General features: G+C 37.5%; 2 protein-coding genes across 4 annotated transcripts; both read left to right on the top strand.

Moving 5' to 3' along the window:
- Positions 1 to 9,148: 9,148 nt before the first annotated feature.
- Positions 9,149 to 12,484, top strand: LOC131612714 (FACT complex subunit SPT16-like). Its single transcript, XM_058884473.1, has one exon. The coding sequence runs from the start codon at positions 9,254 to 9,256 to the stop codon at positions 12,338 to 12,340; it is 3,087 nt and encodes a 1,028-aa protein (XP_058740456.1). The 5' UTR covers positions 9,149 to 9,253; the 3' UTR covers positions 12,341 to 12,484.
- A 5,015-nt stretch (positions 12,485 to 17,499) lies between these two features.
- On the top strand, positions 17,500 to 23,660 carry LOC131610428 (probable glutamyl endopeptidase, chloroplastic). 3 transcript variants are annotated; one of them, XR_009286471.1, is made up of 12 exons: positions 17,500 to 17,817; positions 18,542 to 19,529; positions 20,208 to 20,336; positions 20,656 to 20,955; positions 21,041 to 21,499; positions 21,636 to 21,701; positions 21,999 to 22,059; positions 22,152 to 22,301; positions 22,452 to 22,589; positions 22,736 to 23,052; positions 23,181 to 23,353; positions 23,511 to 23,660. XR_009286471.1 is itself a non-coding variant. In XM_058882374.1 (11 exons), coding segments are annotated over exons 1-11 (2,883 nt in total). In that variant the 5' UTR covers positions 17,500 to 17,543; the 3' UTR covers positions 23,182 to 23,660. The 3 variants fall into 3 exon arrangements, 1 of the variants encoding a protein (XP_058738357.1); XR_009286472.1 differs by having other exon boundaries at positions 23,181 to 23,238; positions 23,348 to 23,660; XM_058882374.1 differs by having other exon boundaries at positions 23,181 to 23,660.
- Positions 23,661 to 24,919: the final 1,259 nt, after the last annotated feature.

Below are 24,919 nucleotides of genomic sequence, written 5' to 3' on the forward strand. Positions count from 1 at the left end.
GATTCCAAGTTTGGTCCATAGTTGATTCAATCGGTTCTCTAAGGCTCGACACCCAAATCTTCTCCCCATCACATTAATAATCACGCCTTTCCTCCAAGGTCTTGCTACTCGTGTTTCTTCCATGGTTGAGAGAATGAATTCCAGGGCAATTTTTTTTCTTCAGTCATAATGTCGACATTGGTGTCCTCTGTAACACCCCTTACTAACCCCGCAGCAATTTTAAAACAATTATTCAAAGTACATGAAATAAGGGTGCCACAATTCATAATAAACAAACATCATTCAGTCATGTCATGCATACACTGAGGTAATCATCATAAATTAAAACGTTTCATGTTCACACAGCGGAAATTTATCAAAAACGGACTAAGTTTAACATCTTCAAAACTTATCCTTCAAAACATCAAAGCATAACTAGAGTCATAATCATAAACTCTAAACAAATCGCGTCCCCAGTGTTACAACTATCAGAGCATGACACCTGACGCTACTAAGACCCTGACTCATGAGCTAATCCTCACCGAGTCGAACAGCCGCTATCCTCAATCTGAAAATGACAACATGTAAGGGTGAGTCTCATCATAATTAACAAATGTTATAAGGTTATAAAGTAATAACACATCACAGTTGTATCATTCACCCAATTGTTTCATAACAGACATTCCAAACAATCAAACAACAAGCAACACATCATCAACATTTACAACACTGGAATACATCCAATCATGTTATAAATTATGCATATGTATGAACTGACACTATGCATGTGGTACCAATCATCATCAAATGGGGGTAACCCATGACCGATCCAACATCGTCCAAGATACGGCCCTGCCAGCACAGATTCCACACGATGGGAATCATGCCCTTCACTGATCCAACACACCCTTATGGATACAGTATCATCAATGAATATGAATGAATGCAACATATATAACATACTTATACCATCATCATCATCAATCATCAGCATCATCATCATCATTCCAGTATGTTCATATACATTAACATCATTCAATCACAATTTCATCATCATCATATACACAACATACACGTATTTGCACCAATCATCATATTCAACAAGAATAGCATACATGTATTTTCATCACTCTAAAAACCAATCAATCATCATCATATAGATTATCCTACAAGGTTCGTTTAGCTCAAAACGGCGCATCAAACGGACCAACGGTTAAAAAGTTATACATCTTTGAACTTTTAAAAACATCTCAAAACACCAACAGCACGCGGCGCCATCACCAGTTCGCGGCGCGCACTGAGTGTCCCAAAATTCATTGGCTCTCTGCCAAGCTGTTCGCGGCGCAAACATCCACACGCGGCGCGAAACGAGAAAAAGTTACGCCTTCGCGGCGCGAACGCAGGTACGCGGCGCGACCTGAGCGTATCACAACTTCCTGGCATTCTGCCCACCTGTTCGCGGCGCCACCCTGTGCACGCGGCGCGAACCGGCGATTTCAGATCCCCAACCTGCAGAAAACAGCATTCTATGCATTCCAAACACACCCAAACCATACCAGTACGAACCTAGGGAAATAGAATGCACAAACAACACAAAATACGTCTCATAATACACCGATTACCCATCAATTGAGACCATAACAACGCATACATCATAGATTCAAACATAGAGATCAAACATCATACAATTGACTTAATCCCTAAACCTATCATATGACTCAATCGACCCGAATTCCACATCTATTTAGTATTATCAACCCCTAACCCGATAATAGATGATAATCAGATAAGTCCCCCCTTACCTTAGACAAATTCTTGATTCTTGGTCTCTCCCTCTACCGTTCTCCTTCACGTTCCTCGTTCCTCAGACTTCTGTTCTTTCACGTTCTTTCTTTCTTCCCAATTCCAATTATTTTATGAAAATAATAACAATATTAGTAAAGGGCCTTCCTATATCACACCCCCTCTTTTACTATTTCTCACATGGCCCAAATGCCACAAACCATTATTTATTTATTATTTTCACAAAATCCTTAATAATTCTAATTATTAATTCAATATTCTTGATTAAATTAATATTAAAATTATACAGGCGTTACAACTCTCCCCCACTAAAAGAGTTTTCGTCCTCGAAAACATACCTCAGGTAAAGAGCTCTGGATACGAATCCTTCATCTGGCTCTCTAGCTCCCAGGTAACATTTCCTTCAGCTGGTCCTCCCCAAGCTACTCTGACTAAAGCTATTTCCTTGCCCCGCAATTGCTTCAGTCTTCTATCTTCAATCCTCACAGGTAACGTTTCAACCGTTAAGTTGTCTTTCACCTGTACATCATCCACTTGGATCACGTGGGACGGATCCGAAATGTATTTCCTCAATTGAGACACATGAAATACATCATGCAAGTTGGCAAGCATTGGCGGTAACGCAATACGATACGCCACTTCTCCCACTCTTTCTGAAATTTGGAATGGTCCAATAAAACGCGGAGTCAACTTCTTTGACTTCAAAGCTCGACCAATACCCGTCATAGGAGTAACCTTCATAAACACATGATCTCCCTCTTGAAACTCGAGTGTCTTCCTCCTCTTATCATAATAACTCTTTTGACGACTCTGAGAAGCTCTCATCTTCTCTTGAATCATCTTAATCTTCTCCGTAGTCTGTTGTACAATTTCTGGTCCAATCACAGCACTCTCACCAGCTTCGTACCAACACAATGGAGTTCTACATCTCCTACCATACAATCCCTCAAACGGAGCCATACCTATACTCGAATGATAGCTGTTGTTGTAGGTAAATTCAATCAAAGGCAGATAACTATCCCAAGCACCTCCTTTTTCTAATACACAAGCACGTAACAAATCTTCTAACGACTGAATTGTTCTCTCAGTCTGTCCATCCATCTGCGGATGATAAGCAGAACTCAGTCTCAGCTTAGTACCCAAAGCCTTCTGCAAACCTTCCCAGAACTTAGACGTAAATCTCGGATCTCTGTCTGACACGATACTCGAAGGAATACCATGCAGACTAACTATCTTCTCAATATATAATTGAGCCAGCTTCTCCATTGGTTATCCATTCTTACCGGTATGAAATGTGCAGACTTTGTCAATCTGTCCACCACAACCCAGATAGCTTCACAATTCTTAACAGTTCTCGGCAAACCCGAAACAAAATCCATCGATTTGCTATCCCACTTCCACTCAGGAATAAACATTGGTTGCATAAATCCAGATGGCTTCTGATGTTCAACCTTTGACTTCTGACAAGTCAAACAAGAATACACAAACTCAACAATTTCTTTCTTCATTCCAGGCCACCAAAATAGCTTTCTCAAATCATGATACATCTTGGTAGCACCAGGATGAATACTTAATCCACTACGGTGTCCTTCTTCTAAAATATTTCTTCGGAGTTCAGCAACATCCGGAACACAAACTCTGTTTCCAAACCTCAGTATACCATTCTCGTCAACTCTGAATTCACCGCTCTTGCCTTGGTTAATCAAAGTCAACTTGTCGACTAATTCGACATCAGCCTTTTGGCCCTCTCTGATCTCTTCAAGAATACCACTGGTTAGTTTCAGCATACCCAACTTAACACTAGTAGGAGTACCTTCACATACCAAACTCAAGTCTCTGAATTGTTCAATTAAATCCAATTCCTTCACCATTATCATAGACATATGCAAAGTCTTCCTACTTAAAGCATCAGCAACTACGTTTGCCTTACCCGGATGGTAATTCATATTAAAATCATAGTCTTTAAGGAATTCCAACCACCTTCTCTGCCTCATATTCAGTTCCTTCTGGTCAATAGGTATTTCAGACTCTTATGATCACTGAACACTTCAAATCTCGACCCATACAAATAATGTCGCCACAACTTCAAGACAAAAACCACTGCTGCCAACTCCAAATCATGAGTCGGGTAATTCCTTTCATGCACTTTGAGTTGTCTCGACGCGTACGCGACCACTTGTTGGTTCTGCATCAATACTCCACCTAAACCCATCAGTGAAGCATCACAATATACCACAAATGATTCTGTCGGATTCGGCAAAATCAAAATAGGAGCACTAGTCAACCTCTTCTTTAGCTCTTGGAATCCTTCCTCGCATTTAACATCCCAAATAAAAGCTTGACCCTTTCTGGTTAATTTAGTTAACGGCAATGCTAACTTTGAGAATCCTTCAATGAACTTCCTGTAGTAACCTGCAAGGCCAAGAAAACTACGAATCTCTGACACTGACTTCGGAGCTTCCCACTGAGACACATCTTCTATCTTTGTAGGATCAACAACAATACCATTCTTAGAAATCACATGTCCAAGAAAACTAACCTCTTCTAACCAAAATTCACACTTTGACAGTTTGGCAAAAAGTTGTTTCTCTCTCAACAGCTCTAACACAGTTCTGAGATGTTCTGCATGTTCTTCCTTACTCTTAAATATATTAGGATATCATCTATAAACACCACCACGAACTTATCGAGATAAGGATGAAATATCCTATTCATATACTCCATAAATACACCAGGTGCGTTAGTAACTCCAAACGGCATTACCGAATACTCGTAATGTCCATACCTTGTCCTGAAAGCGGTCTTCTGAATATCATCATCTTTCACACGAATCTGGTGATACCCAGACCTCAGATCAATCTTACTAAACACACATGCTCCAACCAACTGATCCATCAAATCATCAATCCTCGGCAAGGGATACCGATTCTTGATAGTAACCTTGTTCAATTGTCTGTAATCCACACACAACCTCATTGAACCCTCTTTCTTCTTCACTAGTAACACAGGTGCACCCCACGGAGAGACACTAGGACGAATGAATTTCTTCTCCAGCAATTCTTCCAACTGCTTCTTCAGTTCTGTCAGTTCAGACGGTGACATACGGTATGGTGCCATTGACACTGGGCTAGTTCCCGGAATTAAATCAATAGAAAACTCCACTTCTCTTTCCGGTGGTAATTCATTCACTTCTTCCGGAAAAACTTCTGGGAATTCACACACCACAGGTAATTCGCTACTCGCCACTTTTTCTTTCACATTCATCAATGCGAACAACATAAACACTGTTGCACCGTCCTTGATAGCTTCACCCACTTGTCTAGCCGTCATCTCCAGATCATCAGAATGAACTTCTTCAGGAAAGATTACCGTCTTCGCAAAACAGTTGATATGAACACGGTTGAATTCCAACCAGTTCATTCCCAGGATTACATCAAGTTGTTTCAACGGAAGGCACACTAAGTCCATCCCGAATTCCCTACCAAAAATATCAACCGGACAATTCAAGCATGCAGACGAAGTAGTTACTGACCCCGACGCTGGAGTATCAATAACCATACTTCCATTTATTTCAGATATTTCCAAATTCAACCTCTCAGCACAATCCAAAGAAATAAAAGAATGAGTTGCTCCAGTATCAATAATCGCAACTAAAGGTGTGCCATGAATAAAACACGTACCTTTAATTAATCTATCCTCCGGAGTGGTTTCTGATCCAGACAAAGCAAAGACCTTCCCTCCAGCTTGGTTCTTCTTCGGTTTAGGGCACTGTGGGCTAATGTGACCCTCTTCACCACAATTGTAACAAGTCACAATCTTCTTCTTACAATCAGCGGCAACATGACCCACCTCTTCACACTTGAAGCACTTCTTCTGATTCAGCTTGCACTCATTCCTACGGTGCCCGACCTCACCACAGTTATAGCACCTGACAAAAGCACTGGAGTTTCCCCCACTAGGCTTCTTCCAACCACCAGTCTTTGGATTACCTCTACCATATGGCTTACCCTTATCCATAGGCTTCTTCCCTTTCCTGTCAACTAACTCGCGAGAGTGAGATGACTTCAGCTTGAGATTATCTTCCTCGAAGATCCTACTACAGTCCACCAAGTCTACAAATCTCCGGATTCTCTGATATCTGATACCCTGCTTAATTTCATCACGGAGACCGTTCTCGAACTTGACGCATTTCGAGAATTCACTAGCTTCATCGTTGTTATAGTGAACGTAGTACTTCGCCAACTCCACGAACTTCGAAGCATACTCTGGTACTGTCATGCTACCTTGAACTAGTTCCAGAAATTCAATTTCCTTTCGACCTCTCACGTCTTCAGGAAAGTACCTTCTCAAAAACTCTCTCTTGAACACAGCCCAAGAAATAGCCACACCGTCAGCTTCCAGTTCAGTCCTGGTAGTAAGCCACCAGTCGTCAGCCTCTTCAGACAACATGTGAGTACCATACCTCACCTTCAGATCCTCAGCACAATCGATGACTCTGAAGATTCTCTCGATCTCCTTAAGCCACTTCTGAGCACCTTCAGGATCATGCGTGCCCTTGAACAATGGAGGATTGTTCCTCTGAAAGCTGTTCAGCTGCCTGTCAGCACCGATCGCAGCTCCATTGGCATTTCCTCCCAGCACACCAGCAATCATGCCCAGAGCCTCAGCGATAGCATCATCGTTTCTTCCTCCTCTTCCAGCCATTGTTCTGCTTAAATCACAACCAATTTAATCAGAACAGAAGTATCGACAGTTAACTCTTACTAGTCGCATACATAGGAAAGCAAAACTGACACTAAGACTCTGGTCATAACGACCAAATATGCTCTGATACCACTATTGTAACACCCCTTACTAACCCCGCGGCAATTTTAAAACAATTATTTAGAGTACATGAAATAAGGGTGCCACAATTCATAATAAACAAACATCATTCAGTCATGTCATGCATACACTGAGGTAATCATCATAAATTAAAACGTTTCATGTTCACACAGCGGAAATTTATCAAAAACGGACTAAGTTTAACATCTTCAAAACTTATCCTTCAAAACATCAAAGCATAACTAGAGTCATAATCATAAACTCTAAACAAATCGCGTCCCCAGTGTTACAACTATCAGAGCATGACACCTGACGCTACTAAGACCCTGACTCATGAGCTAATCCTCACCGAGTCGAACAGCCGCTATCCTCAATCTGAAAATGACAACATGTAAGGGTGAGTCTCATCATAATTAACAAATGTTATAAGGTTATAAAGTAATAACACATCACAGTTGTATCATTCACCCAATTGTTTCATAACAGACATTCCAAACAATCAAACAACAAGCAACACATCATCAACATTTACAACACTGGAATACATCCAATCATGTTATAAATTATGCATATGTATGAACTGACACTATGCATGTGGTACCGATCATCATCAAATGGGGGTAACCCATGACCGATCCAACATCGTCCAAGATACGGCCCTGCCAGCACAGATTCCACACGATGGGAATCATGCCCTTCACTGATCCAACACACCCTTATGGATACAGTATCATCAATGAATATGAATGAATGCAACATATATAACATACTTATACCATCATCATCATCAATCATCAGCATCATCATCATCATTCCAGTATGTTCATATACATTAACATCATTCAATCACAATTTCATCATCATCATATACACAACATACACGTATTTGCACCAATCATCATATTCAACAAGAATAGCATACATGTATTTTCATCACTCTAAAAACCAATCAATCATCATCATATAGATTATCCTACAAGGTTCGTTTAGCTCAAAACGGCGCATCAAACGGACCAACGGTTAAAAAGTTATACATCTTTGAACTTTTAAAAACATCTCAAAACACCAACAGCACGTGGCGCCATCACCAGTTCGCGGCGCGCACTGAGCGTCCCAAAATTCATTGGCTCTCTGCCAAGCTGTTCGCGGCGCAAACATCCACACGCGGCGCGAAACGAGAAAAAGTTACGCCTTCGCGGCGCGAACGCAGGTACGCGGCGCGACCTGAGCGTATCACAACTTCTTGGCATTCTGCCCACCTGTTCGCGGCGCCACCCTGTGCACGCGGCGCGAACCGGCGATTTCAGAACCCCAACCTGCAGAAAACAGCATTCTATGCATTCCAAACACACCCAAACCATACCAGTACGAACCTAGGGAAATAGAATGCACAAACAACACAAAATACGTCTCATAATACACCGATTACACATCAATTGAGACCATAACAACGCAGACATCATAGATTCAAACATAGAGATCAAACATCATACAATTGACTTAATCCCTAAACCTATCATATGACTCAATCGACCCGAATTCCACATCTATTCAGTATTATCAACCCCTAACCCGATAATAGATGATAATCAGATAAGTCCCCCCTTACCTTAGACAAATTCTTGATTCTTGGTCTCTCCCTCTACCGTTCTCCTTCACGTTCCTCGTTCCTCAGACTTCTGTTCTTTCACGTTCTTTCTTTCTTCCCAATTCCAATTATTTTATGAAAATAATAATAATATTAGTAAAGGGCCTTCCTATATCACACCCCCTCTTTTACTATTTCTCACATGGCCCAAATGCCACAAACCATTATTTATTTATTATTTTCACAAAATCCTTAATAATTCTAATTATTAATTCAATATTCTTGATTAAATTAATATTAAAATTATACGGGCGTTACATCCTCCACTATCTCGTCATCTTCTTCACTTCTTCAGATCTTCTTCTTGCATATCAAGGTTTGCGATAACAAACCCTAACAATGGCGAACTCATGCACACTCTCTCCAAAAATACTTATGGGTATATTAACAAACGTACATTGAATTGAAATTGTAAAATAATTTATAATTTATAATAATTTATATTAGCAAAATGACTTATTAATAAATTTGATTTAAAGTTATTTTATTATTTTTTTTAATGGTTATTTTATTGTTCTCGAAAACAAATGAAAAAATAAACTAAAATAAGAAGAAATAGGACCCACCTTTTCTGTTTCTTTTTTGCTAAAAATACGTAAGAATTAATAAAAAAAGCGAGAACCTATTCAATGGCCCATTACCTATAAATACCCTTGAGAACTTCTATTTCTTCTTCACCATACCTCTTCCATCTACTCTCATTCTTTCGGTAGTTTCTCTGTTCTTATTTTTGTTCTATTTTTTTTTTTTTAATTTTTGCAACGGCCGCGAAACTCCGCGACGGCAGTTACATGCACCGCAGTGTTGCGCGCCGCCGCTTCAGGCATCGCTATAGCGGCCGCAATCGCGACGTAATTGGTCGCAACTAACTACCTAGGTTATAGACCTTTTGGAAAATTGGAAACTGATTGAATTTTTGCACGTTCTTGATGTTCTTCTAGTTTCTTATTCATGTTTCTTGTTGTTTGTTCTTTTTTTTTTCTCCAGAAATAGTAGAACATGGCCTATGCTATTGATTTGAATGCTTTTCAAACAAGACTGAAGTTATTCTACAAACATTGGGATGAACACAGAACAAATCTCTGGGGTTCTTCTGATGCAGTTTCTGTTGCATGTCCTTCTCCTTCAGAAGATTTAAGATACTTGAAATCCAGTGCTATATTCTTGTGGCTTCTTGGGTATGAGTTCCCGGAAACAATAATGGTTTTCACAAAGGTGCAGATTCATATACTGTGCAGCCAGAAGAAGGCGTATATTCTCGAATCTGTCAAAAAATCTGCGATAGAGTCGGTTGGTGTGGAGATTGTGTTGCACGTTAAGGCTAAGAATGACGATGGAGCTTCTCTTATGGATGCTATAATTCGTGCCGTTGGTGCTCGTGAAAATTCCATGGTTGGATATATAGCTAGAGAGAAACCTGAAGGGAAATTGATTGTTGCATGGGATGAAAAGTTAAGAAATTCTAAGTTTGTTTTGAGTGATGTGGCGAATGGGTTTTCTGCGTTGTTTGCGGAGAAAAGTGATGAAGAAGTTATGTTTATCAAGAGAGCCGCGTACCTTACGGCTACTGTGATGAAGAACTTTGTAGTTTCGAAGGTTGAGAATGTGATTTATGATAAGAAGGAAATTTTGCATTCTGGATTGATGGAGGAGACTGAGAGAGTTATATTGGAGCCTTTGAAAGTTAACTGTAAACTGAAGGAGGATAATGTTGATATCTGTTATCGTCCGGTTTTTCAGAGTGGGGGGAGGTTTGATCTTAGGCCTAGTGCTGTTAGTGACAATGAGGTGCTTTACTATGCCTCTGGGAGTGTAATTATATGTGGTTTCGGTGCCCGGTACAAGGGCTACTGCTCGAATTTAGCTAGGACATTCTTGATTGATGCAGACTCTTTTCAATCTAAGGCTTATGAGATTCTTCTGAAAGCGCATGAGGCTGTTATTCGTTCTCTAAAGCCTGGAAATAAGTTGGGTGCTGTGTATCTAGCTGCAGTTTCTGTTGTGGAGAAGGTTGCCCCTCGTATGGTTGCCTGCTTGACAAAGTCTGCTGGGACGGGCATTGGTATTGAGTTTCGAGAGTTGGGTTTGGATATTAATGCGGAGAATGACCAGATAGTTAAAGAAGGCATGGCATTCAATGTGTCGATAGGATTTCAGAATTTGCAGTGTGAGAACAGTGAGTCTAAGAACAAGGTCTTCTCTCTTTTGCTTGCTGATACAGTTATCGTCAACAAAGACAAGACGGATATTGTGACTTCAATGAGCTCCAAAGCTTTGGAAGACGTGGCTTATTCTTTCAACGAGGAGGAGGAAAAGCCCAAACCAAAGGCTCGTCGCAGTGGTGCAGAGTCCTTGATGTCTAAGACAGCACTGAGGTCAAATAATCGAGAGATTTCAAAAGAGAAACTCCGAAGACAGCATCAGGCAGAACTTGCACTTCGAAAAAATGAAGAAACTGCTAGGCGACTTGCTGGTGGTGGTAATGAGGCGGGAGAAAACCGTTCTTCTTCCAGGTCTTCTGCAGAACTGGTTGCCTACAAGAACGTAAACGACCTTCCCCCTCCCAGAGAGATGATGATTCGTGTTGATCAAAAGAATGAAGCGGTTCTCTTGCCAATTAATGGAAGTATGGTTCCTTTCCATGTGTATTTCATTCGAAATGAAGAGATCCATCAGGACACCAATCACAGTTTCTATATAAGAATTAGTTTCAATTTACCCGGGATACCTTTCAATCCTCGCAATTCAAACTCAATGAAGTTCCAAGGATCTATATATTTGAAGGAAGCTATATTCCGCTCCAAGGATTCAAGGCGCATAAGTGAGGTTGTGCAATCCATCAAAACACTCAGGAAACAAGTTAAAGCAAGGGAGTCCGAGAGAGCCGAGAGAGCAACTTTGGTTACTCAGGAGAAACTGCAGCTTGCCAACAACCGATTTAAGCCAATAAGACTGTCTAACCTTTCGATTCGTCCTGCTTTTGGCAGGCGTGGAAGGAAGATACCAGGCACTCTTGAGGCTAATGTGAATGGATTTCGATATTCTACCACGAGAGCTAATGAGCGTGTTGATGTGATGTTTGCCAATATTAAACACGCATTCTTCCAGCCAGCACGAAATGAAATGATTACTCTCCTGCACTTTCATCTGCACAATCATATTATGGTGGGAAATAAAAAGACCAAGGATGTTCAGTTTTATGTTGAGGTAATGGACATGGTTCAGAATGTTGGAGGTGGGAAGAGATCAGCTTATGATCCTGATGAGCTTGAAGAAGAACAAAGAGAAAGAGATAGAAAGAACAAGATTAATGTAGAATTTCAAAGCTTTGTGAATCGAGTAAATGATCTCTGGCGACAGCCACAATTCAGTGACCTTGACTTGGAGTTTGATCAACCTCTTAGAGAACTTGGCTTTCCCGGGGTACCTCATAAATCTTCGGTATTTATCGTCCCAACATCAGCCTGCATTGTTGAACTGATAGAGACTCCTTTTCTTGTTGTCACCCTACGTGATATTGAGATTGTGAATCTGGAGAGGGTTGACCTTGGTCAGAAGAACTTTGATATGGCAATTGTATTTAAGGACTTCAAGAGGGATGTCGTCAGGATCGATTCTATACCTTCTACATCACTCGATGGCATCAAGGATTGGCTTGACACAATAGACATCAAATATTATGAAAGCAGGTTGAATCTAATCTGGCGTACTACCCTGAAGAGATTCATCGATGATCCTAAAAGCTTCACTGAAGATGGCGGCTGGGAGTTTCTGAATTTGGAAGCTACTGATTCAGAATCAGATAACTCGGAGGAATCAGAATACGAACCACCGGATACTGATGACAATGAATCAGTTGTTGGATCTGAGGAGGATGAAGAGGAAGATGACTCTGATGAGGATTCAGAGGAAGAGAAAGGAAAGACATGGGAAGAACTTGAGAGGGAAGCAAGCAGTGCAGATAGGGAGGAAGGGAATGAGTCTGACAGTGAAGAAGACAGTAAAAGAAGGAAAGTAAAAGCTGCCTTTGGTAAGTCACGAGGCAATCTAAGTAGTAGTGTGTCAAAGCGGCGCAAGTTAAGATAGATTATAGTTTCTGTTATTGGTTCATACTAGAATTTAACATTAGAGAGCTATGCCACTGATTTCATAAGAGTGTGTGCTTATAAGTGTTCTTAGTATTGTTTAAACATAGCAGGTTTTGAAACTACAAAAATATACAAGTGAATGTTTATTGATGACAACTAAGATTTTCATGGTTTGGTTTGAAGAAACTGTACTGAATTGTTATAACAATTCAAAAAAATGGAACCAAATTTATATTGATTCCTTTCAAACTAAACCAAACATAAACTGTTACTGACTTCTTTTGAACTAAACCAAACTTTCATGACAATTCAATATTATTTAATCAATAAGAGCCAAGATAGAAAGGTGACTGATTTATTTTATATAAATTGGATAAAGATAATAATTTATTCAGCAATTAGTGAGTAACTAAATTGTTGAATGTATTTTAGGTATATAATTTTTAAAAAGTGAATATTTTAGATTTATTTGGACTGTTTATTATTTCAAATTGAATGTTTAAAAAAAATTCTCTTGAAAGTTAAGTAAAAGAGAAAACTATAGTATTTAATAATTGCCCTTAGTTCTGCACATCCCGGAATATAGTTCGGATAAGGCTGGGTTGCACACCAACAATTTGTAAATGGCGCGATGACGGTGTCATAATTCGTGAATATTCCGGGTTTATTCATTGTTGGGATGGACTCTTCATCTCGGACTCTGGGAAGCCGCATCTAGTAGCGTGTTTCTGTTATAGTACCTAAAGTGTCAATCAACGATCATGAATCTGTTATAAATCGTTAATAAAATCCGTTACAAATGTTTAATGGAGTATGTTACATTAGTGATGGTCATTGAACGTAATTAAATGTATCCCTTCATGATTGAGGATAAAATGAGGGAGGAATTTGACAAAAAGGATAGAGCCTGTACACACGCGAAAAAAGCTTGAGGAATAAAAAATGGTAGTTATTCTTTTCTTCTCAAAAAACACTAAACACTGATTCTCATTATTTTCCTAAATATTTGTAGTTTTTTCTGACCAGCATCAGAAAAATTAACCAGATGATATTATTTGCAAGAACAAGTTTAATAAAGAATAAAATAAAAGAAGGGTCTTGCCAATTAAAATAGCTAGGTTTCTCTATTTTAAATATATATATATATATATATATATATATATATATATATATATATATATATATATATATATATATATATATATATATATATATATATATATATATATAATTAATATGTTATCTAAACTCAAATATATTTAAAGAAAGAAAAGGAAACAAGAGGACATAGACCACTATACCAAAATCCTCTAAAAAAATGTGAATTAAAGGAACAAAGTTATAGAAAACTAAAGGAACAAAGTTTAAATGACTAAAAAATGGAGGAAATTTTAATGATAAGTAGTTTTTCAGCACAACTATTACCTTTCTTATAAATATTTGATACCGAGAAGTTCATGGTGGAAGTTATAGAAAACAACCGTTCCACCGATTTTTTAATTGCCAAGGCATTACATCGGAGGATTTAAAGGCCAAAACCATAGGCATGGAGTGAGTTTTGAGCCACAGGTTGTTCCATCAATTGTCTTTGGCTACCTTTATAGCTCTCATACCCTAAAGAAATTAACAACGAGAGAGTTGTTCCAACCCAAGTCTTCAACAAGACATAAAAAAAAAGCCTGTGATATTCGTGAAAATACGAGGAATTCCTAAGATTGTTTAGGGAAGCCCTATAATAATTACACTTAATCCATTAAGTTAAAAAAGGCTTCCACACTACCTCTTTGATTTGATGTAAAAGTGTTTGGAGGATTGTATGTTGACTTTCAAAGCCTTTAGAATCACAAAGTATCTAGTGAGAGTTTGCAGTTAACTTAGATTTCTAGTTTGTAAGAGAAACAAAAGAGATGGTATGGGAGATAGAAAAGTGCATGGGATGAACTTGTTACTAAACCTAGCATAGTTCCTTGCATTTCAAATTGCATAGACGATGTTGCTAATATAAGTCATAATGATAAGAACACATTAAGGAGACCAATCTTTGTTGCAAATATATTAAATGTCTTATAAAGATGAGAATTATAAGTTGAGTTAAAGATTGAAGAAATATACTTAGAGCTAGAAGTCATCACTAATTCCATTATCATCTTGCTCTATAGTAGAGGATTTAGAGCTAGAAGCCACATTATTGTCTACATCTTTTTTCTTATTCTTCTCTTTCTTAAGTTTCTTCTCATGCTTCTCTAAGTAAATGAGCTCTTGTTCATGTTCTTTAAGCTTTCCAAACAAAGTAGTAATATCTATTGTCAAGAGATTGTGAGCTTCCTTGATTTCGATGACCTTCAGTTACCATTCCCTATTAAGACATCTTAAACTTTGTTAGTAGCAATTTCATTGGAAACAAACGTACCTAGTGCATTTAAACAGTTTACAAGATGAGTGAACCTATTTTGCATATTGACAATGGTTTCATCATGCTTCATATGAAAGAGTTTACATTCTTAGTTCAAGTTTTGATTCTAGCCTGTTTTATCTCAAATGTGCTGTTATAGGCAACTTGTAATGAGTCCCACATTGGTTTAGCGGTTGTGCAATGGGAAACACGGTAATATTCATCAACTCCTAAAGAGGATATAATAATATTCCTTGCTTTCCAATCATACGACCACTTTTCTCATCTTCCTCATTCCAACGTGCTTCCGGTTTATGTACAAATCCGCATTAGTCATAGTAATTTGAAAAGGACCATTTTGAATGACTTTCCATACTTTCATATTAATAGATTTATATGGACATGCATACAATCCTTCCAATAACCATAATTTTCGTCATTGAAAACAGTTCGGAAGCCATAATCTAGTAAGCAATTTTGAAGCACAAAACAACCGGTGCTCGTGATACCACTTGTTAAACGATAGACAACAATATAGATGAGTGAATAGATCGCTAATACAATTTTCTTGTTTAAAAATTATTTTAAAAATTATATCAACTATGACAAGCGGAAGCAATTTCGGATCGACAATCGTCTATCCCGAACCGTTATCGAAAGGATCGAATTTTCGTTAAACTGCATTAAAAAGGAATTCAAATGATGAGAAAACTAATCAATATATTTTCAACTATAATGTTTGAATAAAATCACCCAATAATAATAGATTTTCAATGAAATATTAAACAAAAACTTGACTTAAGCAATTTGTCGAACACTTGATGTGCAATCAATTCTAGTAAGATTTTTCTTTGGTTTTGTTGATATGAAAGTCCAATTGCAATCTTATAGATTGCAATCAACTCAACAAAAATAGTTTGAAATATTATTGACTAAGAAATTTTCTCAATGGATTAATTGCACAATCAATGGATTCATAATTTGCTATGAAAGTAAGAGAGAGAAGAATTTGTTTAGGTAGTTCCCCAATCGACCTCGCTATAGGTACGTCTGCCCCTAATTCCAAATGGAATTGAGATAATAAAATTAACCTTTGCAAATGTTGTTTACAAAAGAAAAAGTAGCAATCCAACCCTATGTTTGATGTTGATCATAACTTTTTCTCTTCCCTTGATCTTAAGTTAGATCAAGTAACTCAATACTTCCAATTTGATCATCAAATTACCGCTACTCATTTGACAAAAACTCTGTTCTTTAAAGTTTCACTCGGCGGAATCCAAATTGCGCCAAGACTACCAAATTGATTCTCCAGCTACCGTTACTCCTTTGACAGAAACACCTTTCTTCAAATCTTTCACTCGAATGAATCCAATTTGCTAAATCTTGTAAAAAAAACTCTCAAATCAACCTCGATCTTGGAAGAAAACTCCAGTTGGATTTATCTTGAAATCCCCAAAGAATTTCCAGCTCAATTGATTACAGCAAACCTAATTGGACCTTATCACACTATCTCTAGATCACACAACAAAAATGATTGAATGTAGTTGTTGTATAAATCCAATGAGAGAGGATGATTATGAAGAAAAATTCTTTTTATGTTTATGGTTTCAATAGCTTAGAATTGATGCATGAATCCTTTTATATGTGTGTGTGAGAGAGAAATAAGTAACAGAAAAAAAATCAGATTTGAAAAATTATAGTTTTAGACACTTTTAAGTCAGAGGGAGTCGACCCATTCGCATTGGGAGTCGACTCATAGGAGTTGGGGAGTCGACCCATGCGGCCTAGAAATCGACTCCAAGAGGACAAAAAAAATTGCAAGAAAAATGCTATAGAAGGAGTCGACCAACAACTCAAAGGAGTCGACCCATTTGTGTCGTGTGTCGACTTTTAACACTTGCGTATCGACCCATCAGAGACAAATATTTTGTTTTAAAAATTATTTCAGTAGGAGTCGACCCACGCCTCGAGGGAGTCGACCCATTTATGTTGTGTGTCGACTCATAATGCTTGTGTATCGACTCATAAGTGGCAAAGAATTTTGTTTTCTTTTTTCTTCAAAGGGAGCCGACTACTAACATGGATGCTCTTGACTTGTTCTATAAGTGTCTCTAAGATGAAAATGCATACATAGACATAAAAGAGAAAATGTCCAATGTATAAATACTAAATACTACCTAGTTTTGACATCATTCAAAATATCTAAGGGGATAGTCCACTCACACGCACAACACAAAAAAGTGATCAGTCGTCTCCAGCTTCCCTCCACACACGGTGCACCCCACATCACGACTACTAGACACAATCTGACACACCTTAGAAGATTCCTCCTAGTCAACAATCTATCTTGAAGTAGAGCATAACCTTAAAAGGTGCATAACTCTTCCAAACGACCCCTTTAAACATCTCCTTGTACGTAATCAACCTACAAAATAGGGGAGAACACATTCATATTTGAGATACATGTCATGAAATCAAGTTTATCACTCATTAATTAATTATTATTTTTATATTTATTAGTTATTAACCATATTATTAATTTTCATATAATTAATATAATAGAAAAACAATAAGAGAGAGGATCATCGATAATTTCAATTCACGTTTTGTTGGTTAATATTTTGTCATTTAGTAGAATAACATATAAGTAGAGAATTGAAAGAATTCTTTTTCATTTCAAGATAGAGTATTTGGCAATATTTTTTTTATTTCAAAAAGTTATTTAAAAAAAAAAAGAAAAAGCTACATATCGTAATAACAGGAAAAATATCAAGCAAGAATAGAATAGAATAATTTTATCAATCAATCGATGATGCGGATGCATAAACTCTACCATCGCCTCACTCTCCTCTCTTTATCTTCGCCACTATCCCTCCCTTCCAATCCCTCTCTTCTCCCTCTCCTTCCTCCCCTCCCCCGCACTCTCCGCTACAGAACCGCCGCCAACTTCACATCTATGTCCACCTCGCGGCTTAGCCACATAACACCTCTCGCTGCTGTGTCCACCGAAGACAGCGCCGGCGGAGCCTCCAACGGCTCCGTTTCCCCCCCTTCCGCTGCCGATACTTTCAATGATTACGAAGGTTTACTCAATTCTCGATACTGTTATTTGAAAATCATATACTAGCTGTTGAGTTTCGCACTAGTTCACTAGTATATAATCTCGCAATTCGTAGTGTTCTTGCATCTTTATCCACGTAATTGAGAAACCTATAGTTAATACACTATTATATGATCTGATGATTTGATAATTGTTGATTAATATATGATGAATTTTCACCTTCGTGTTTACTTATAGTCTAGAGTTTTGCATTAGCAACTTTTAAAGCTTAAGCTCATGAAGTGAAGAGTTTCTCTTCATTTTCAGTTATATACTCCTAAGGCTCTATTTGGATAATCAACTTAATTAACATATTTATCATGTAGGTGCTTATGTATTAACTATTTTTATAATAACAGACAAAAATAAAGTCAAATTGTTTTTATATAGGCTATAATATAAACTGTATTTATGAGATATTCTTAAGAGCTTATCGAAATGAGCTTGAAAAAAGCTTGTGAACAAGTCATAAGTTGTTTTCATAAACTCCCTCAAGCAGTCTCACAAGTACTTACGCCAATAACTAAACTCAGATAAGTTGATCCAAACAGGCCCTTGGTCATTATGTACTGAAGGGAAGCCTTGCAATTTTTAGATTTAGTATTTGAGTTTCTGGTTGAAGTAGAACTAAACTAACTGCCATTTTAATGTCTAGATTATATTGCTGTTTCTATTTGCTGATGTTTGTTTTAATTGATTGATGTTAGATGATTCGACTTTAGGAATAGGGTATCGTGTTCCTCCACCAGTGATCAGGGACATCGTTGATGCTCCGCCTGTTCCTGCATTGTCATTTTCACCACATAGAGACAAAATTATTTTTCTTAAACGAAGAGCTTTACCTCCACTGACTGAATTAGCAAGGCCGGAGGAAAAGTTAGCCGGAATACGCATTGATGGACATTGCAATTCAAGGAGTCGAATGTCATTCTACACCGGTTTAGGGATCCATCGAATTCTTCCTGATGGTACATTAGGACCAGAGGTCGAGGTGCATGGTTTCCCTGAAGGCGCGAAGATAAATTTTGTTAGTTGGTCGCCGGATGCTCGCCATTTGTCATTCAGTGTTCGTGTGAACGAGGAAGATAATAATACTAGTAAACTCAGAGTATGGATTGCAGATGTGGAAACAGGGAATGCTAGACCTTTGTTTCAGTCTCCTGATGTATATTTGAATGCAGTTTTTGAGAACTATGTTTGGGTAGATAACTCTACATTGTTAGTTTGCACCATTCCTTCTACTCGTGGCGCTCCACCGAAGAAACCTTTGGTTCCTGGGGGGCCGAAAATTCAAACTAATGAAATGAAAAGCGTTATTCAAGTAAGAACGTACCAGGATTTGCTGAAGGATGAATATGATGAAGATTTATTTGACTACTATGCAATATCTCAGCTTGTTTTAGCGTCTTTGGATGGTACCACAAAGAATTTTGGACCACCAGCTGTTTATACATCTCTGGATCCTTCCCCAGATGAGAAGTACATTATGATTAATTCACTGCACAGGCCGTACTCTTTTATTGCACCGTGTGGAATATTTCCAAAGAAGGTAGAGTTATGGAGTGCTGATGGAAAATTGGTCAGGGAGCTTTGTGATTTGCCGCTTGCCGAAGACATACCTATTACATCCAATAGTGTGCGAAAAGGGATGCGTTCTATTAATTGGAGAGCTGATAAGCCATCAACACTTTACTGGTATAAATTCGAGTTTTTAATTTATATTTCTTCTTGGGCTTGTACTTTGGCAACATCACAAATTACTATAATAATTTAAGTCAACTTATAAAGCATGCATTTGTTATTTGTTAGACATTTTCAAATCTGCAGTGGAAATAATTTTTAGTATTTTTTCTCAAACTCTTTTAAGTGTTTGTTAACTTAAACTTCCCAAGAATGTATTAACAAAGAAGTTCATTGGCATGCAAATAGTACTAAGCGTGCAGTTTTTATGAGCAAACATACAGGTTAAGCTTACCTGTATACAGGAATCCATACACACATATGTCATCCACTTGCATCATAATATTTTGGAGCTTTTCGTGTGGAATATTATGTTTAGGCATTTGAAATTGTGTTTTACCTCTTACTGAATTACTCATATTGCAATTTGCAAGTCAATATTTGATCACTTACCGTTCTTTTCTCCAACTGGCTTATCTCATTTTCTTCCCCTTTTTATGGTTAGTTTTTGACTTTTTCATCATATGAACTTCTCACAGTCAGATTTTTTCACAATCAAGCTTAACATTTCCTTTATTTTGCTTAAGATATGTTTGTCCTTGCATTTTTTATTGTTTTTGTAGTCCCATTAGTTACATATCTATTTGTTTTATGATTTCTTTGGGTTAAAATTTCTTCAATTGAGGTTTCTAGGGTAGAAACTCAAGATGGGGGGGATGCAAAAGTGGAAGTTTCTCCTCGTGATATAATCTACTCGCAACCTGCTGAACCACTAGAAGGCGAACTACCGGTGATATTACACAAGCTTGATCTCCGCTATGGGTATGAATACGAATTATTGATTCACATTTAGCCAACAACATATTTGGACATAATCGGATCCTTTTCTAAAACTGTTTATTCTTTCTTAGCATTTCAAATGTGCCATTGTGATTTCAATGCCAAGTCTCGACTATTTTCAAATATTCTATGCTAGTATTGTGCTTGCTATTCATATCTGTTTACAAGCTTGATCATCATGACCAACATTTGGTTTGCATACTGATAGTCTGATGTGTATGTCATTGTCAATCATATAATACCTGTTAGGAAAAGGTCTGACCAAATTCATGGTCGATGTTCTTGTTTTCTGTATCTACAGAGGAATTTCTTGGTGTGATGATTCGTTAGCTTTTGTATACGAATCTTGGTTTAAAACAAGGCGAATAAGAACCTGGGTAGTCTCTCCTGGATCTCAAGATGTGCCTCCACGCATCCTATTCGACCGATCTTCAGAAGATGTGTACTCTGATCCTGGCTCTCCCATGGTGCGGAGAACCCAAGATGGGACATATATTATTGCCAAGATAAAGAAGAGGGATGATGAAGGAAGATATATCTTACTTAAGGGAAGTGGTGCGACACCAGAAGGGAACATTCCGTTCCTTGATCTTTTTGACATGTAAGTGTCTTAAATTATTGTTTTCAGGTGTATACCCTCACAGATTCTCAATTTTGCTCAGGTGGTTTTGACCAAAATGTTACAGACATACAGGTAATAAAGAACGAATCTGGGAGAGTGATAAGGAAAAGTATTTTGAGACTGTTGTTGCTCTAATGTCTGATCAAGAAGAAGGGGATTTACAGTTAGATAAGCTGAAAATACTGATTTCAAAAGAGTCAAAAACAGAGAACACCCAATATTACTTTGTTAGCTGGCCAGATGCAAAAAGAGTTAAGGTTACAAATTTCCCTCATCCATACCCTCAGCTTGCATCATTGCAGAAAGAGATGATCAGGTATCAAAGAAAAGATGGGGTTCAGCTTACTGCTACATTATACTTGCCACCCGGTTACAATCCATCAACAGATGGTCCTTTGCCATGTTTGGTTTGGTCTTACCCTGGAGAATTTAAGAGCAAAGATGCTGCTAGCCAAGTTCGTGGTTCTCCAAATGAGTTTGCTGGGATCGGTTCCACATCACCCCTTCTTTGGCTGGCTCAAAGGTGTGAAAATATCTTTGACAATTATTTGTATTGTTCTGCTCTAGATGATTTGGCATTATTTAGTTCCTCTGTTCCGGTTCAGTATATTTTGAGTTAAATTAGCTGGACTGTTCTTTGATTACTTTAAGTGCCGCAGGTTTGCAATTCTATCTGGGCCAACCATTCCTATTATCGGTGAGGGTAAAGAAGAGGCAAACGATAGGTAAATTGATAGCAGTACTGTTATAACTGTGAGATCTTTACTGTTTACTTACTACTAAACAATTGCTCTTAAGCACATAGATAAATCTCCTCTTCTTCAGTCTCATTTCTTTTCAAATTTGAGTGTCAAATATTTGGCCACTTCACTCTTGTGAGCCGTAGGTTTCTTCAGTGAGTTTCTTGTTCTGCATTTTCAAATTTTATTGAAGTAATCTTACTCCATACTTAATAAGCAGTTAAAGTTTATTTGATTATGTTTTTTAAAAAAAGTTTATCTGATTAAGTATCCTTAAACCAGCTATGTAGAGCAATTAGTTGCAAGTGCAGAGGCTGCCGTGGAAGAAGTTATCCGGCGTGGGGTATGCTTTTGTATTTACTTGTGTAGTAGCTTAAGTTATCAATCCAATGAAAATATCATTTGAATCAAGCATTTTTCGGTTGTCCCGTCTAGGTAGCTCATCCAAAGAAAATAGCTGTTGGCGGACATTCCTATGGTGCGTTCATGACTGCCAACCTCCTAGCACACGCCCCTCATCTCTTTTGTTGTGGAATTGCTCGTTCTGGTGCTTACAATAGAACGCTTACTCCTTTTGGTTTTCAGGTACTACCCATATAATGGCTCAATTTTCATTATTCCAATTGCCTAGGATTTTCCATAAATTATCTTTTACTCCACAGTTCCTTTTAATCTCCTTTCCAATATCCTTTAGAGATGAATATCTTAAATCTTATACACTACTTTCTTCTGTAGAATGAAGATAGAACTCTTTGGGAGGCCACTAATACCTATGTCGAGATGAGTCCCTTCATGTCTGCTAATAAAATTAAGAAGCCTATCTTGCTTATCCATGGAGAAGAGGATAATAATCCAGGAACATTAACCATGCAGGTAAGATAGAAATTTCCACCTCTATTATTCTTGTAAACAGTCACTAACTGACTATGGCAGTATTTGAAACTTGAAAAAAATAAACCCCCTTGTAGCCTTACTTTAGCCAATTTCTTGCTGCTTCTATCCTTTGTGCTGCTATGCAGTCAGACAGGTTTTTCAGCGCTCTGAAGGGTCATGGTGCTCTTTGCCGGCTGGTGATTCTTCCTTATGAAAGCCATGGTTATTCTTCCAGAGAAAGCATCATGCATGTCCTTTGGGAAACAGGTAGATGGCTGCATAAATACTGTGTGTCAAATACTTCCGATGCAGGTGAAGACACTCCTGATACAGTCAACGAAAATATTAGCAAAGGAACTATAGATACTGAAAGCAAAGTGGCTGCAGCCAGTGGAGGTGGCAGCAAAGAAGATTGTGATCTCGAGCATGAAGAATCTCATTCTCTGCCAAGATCTTCCTTGTAGTAAGCTCTTCAACCTTAAAATTTGAAGTCCAAATAAAACACTTTCTGCCAAACTAGTTAAACACTTCAACTACTGCCTATTCCTTACACCTATATTCTTACCTTAAATTCTTCGTTATTTTGTGTAGAAAAATTCTCCAATCCTTTGGAAAGCACTAGAATTGAAGCATCCAAATGATACACTGTGTAAGATAGATGCCCTTCACTTAGAGAATGGAACACTTACATTATAGTTATTGAATATCAAATGCCTCCTTCAATAGCTTCTATAGCAATAATTGCATTGCTGGTGCAGTGGCAGGTAACCAAATCACACCTTCATTGATTTATCAGGATGTTTATCATCTGTGGTCAGTGTTTTAAGAAAGATCTTAGCTGCTTAGGCGTATAATGGACAGTATAATTTAAACCTATGTACTTTAGTAATAAATAACTAAATTATATGCACCACTATGCAGTTTAGGGCTGTTGGGTTTCTAACATCTTGCCTTCCTAGTTATTCAACCGGGATTCATTATTGTATTTCAACAGCAGATCCAGGATGTTGGTTTGAATGATGTACAAGTTCTGTATTATTTTTAAATCAACAATAGATTTTTGTGTGTGTGTGTGGTGTGTATCGTTTATTTTGTGTGCAACTCTAAATATTAATCCATCGAGTTTAATCCATGAGCTTGTGGGAATCAAATGAATGGCTAATTCTTCCCAGGAATTTCAACATTAGTTTACGAATTATTGCTAAAGAAAACATTAGTTTCAAAATTGGGAATTTCTTATTCCCTCCATACTTTTCCAGTACATCACTTGAAATTCCAAAAATGTTCATGAAAACCGGAAATATTTCCGGTTCGTACTCCCACCCACATTGTTCATTTGTTTTTGAAATTCGTCTCCAATTTACGATAAAATTTATTCCGAAAATACACTTCCAATAAAAAACCGAAAATGTATTTCCGGTTTGTAATTAATTAAAAGTAGAAAAACCTATAAATGCATAGAAAAATAAAGTAGATAATGCATAGAAAAGTCATGTGCCACGTGTAGTCCTATTATAGGTTTTTATTAAGAATTGAAAAGTCAATTCTCTTGTGACACAGTGTTTAATTTCTTCTGAGAATTGAATAAATGGGGCGGCTCCCAATCTTGCAATCTTTACTTTTTTTTCACACTTTAAATGCATAAATACATTTTTGATTTTAAAAGTGCATTTTCGGTTTTACGTAAATGCAACTTAAAGAAGATGCACACCAGAAATATATTTTTGATTTTTAGAGGGACAAAATCGAAATTGCAAAGTGTATTTCTTTAAACCATGGGATGGGATAAGAATTCCTTTCAAAATTAATCATAGAATATACACATACAATTTTATTGGGCCTAGAGAGGAAGGTCCTGTGAATAGGAGAAATTAACCTGACACCCCACACTTATATCAAGCACCCTCACAATGTATGGAAAGACCAAAATAACCTTTGATCGAAGTTTCCACCAAAAAATTTGAAATCTCCTAGGCGATATCAGAAATTCCAAGCACATACCGGAATTTTTTTTAAAAGTGAGATATTTATCAGAAATTTTTGGGGGATTTTACAAGAAATTTTGAAATTTCCATTAGATTTTACCTGAAATTTTGAAATTTTCGGGAGATTTTACCAGTAATTTCGAAATTTCTAGGATTTTACAACAAATTTCAAAATTTAAAGGATTTCACTAGAAATTTTGAAATTTTCGGTACTTGCAACTTACCGAAAATTTCAAACGATAATTTTGTATATACCGAAAATTTTAATATTGTATCAGAAATTACGTTCGGAAAAAAATGTTCCTATTTCACCAAGGCCATTTCTAAAATAATAAAAAATAGGGG

This window comes from Vicia villosa, linkage group LG6 (assembly GCF_029867415.1).
Source record: "Vicia villosa cultivar HV-30 ecotype Madison, WI linkage group LG6, Vvil1.0, whole genome shotgun sequence".
In the NCBI taxonomy this organism is placed as follows: domain Eukaryota; kingdom Viridiplantae; phylum Streptophyta; class Magnoliopsida; order Fabales; family Fabaceae; genus Vicia; species Vicia villosa.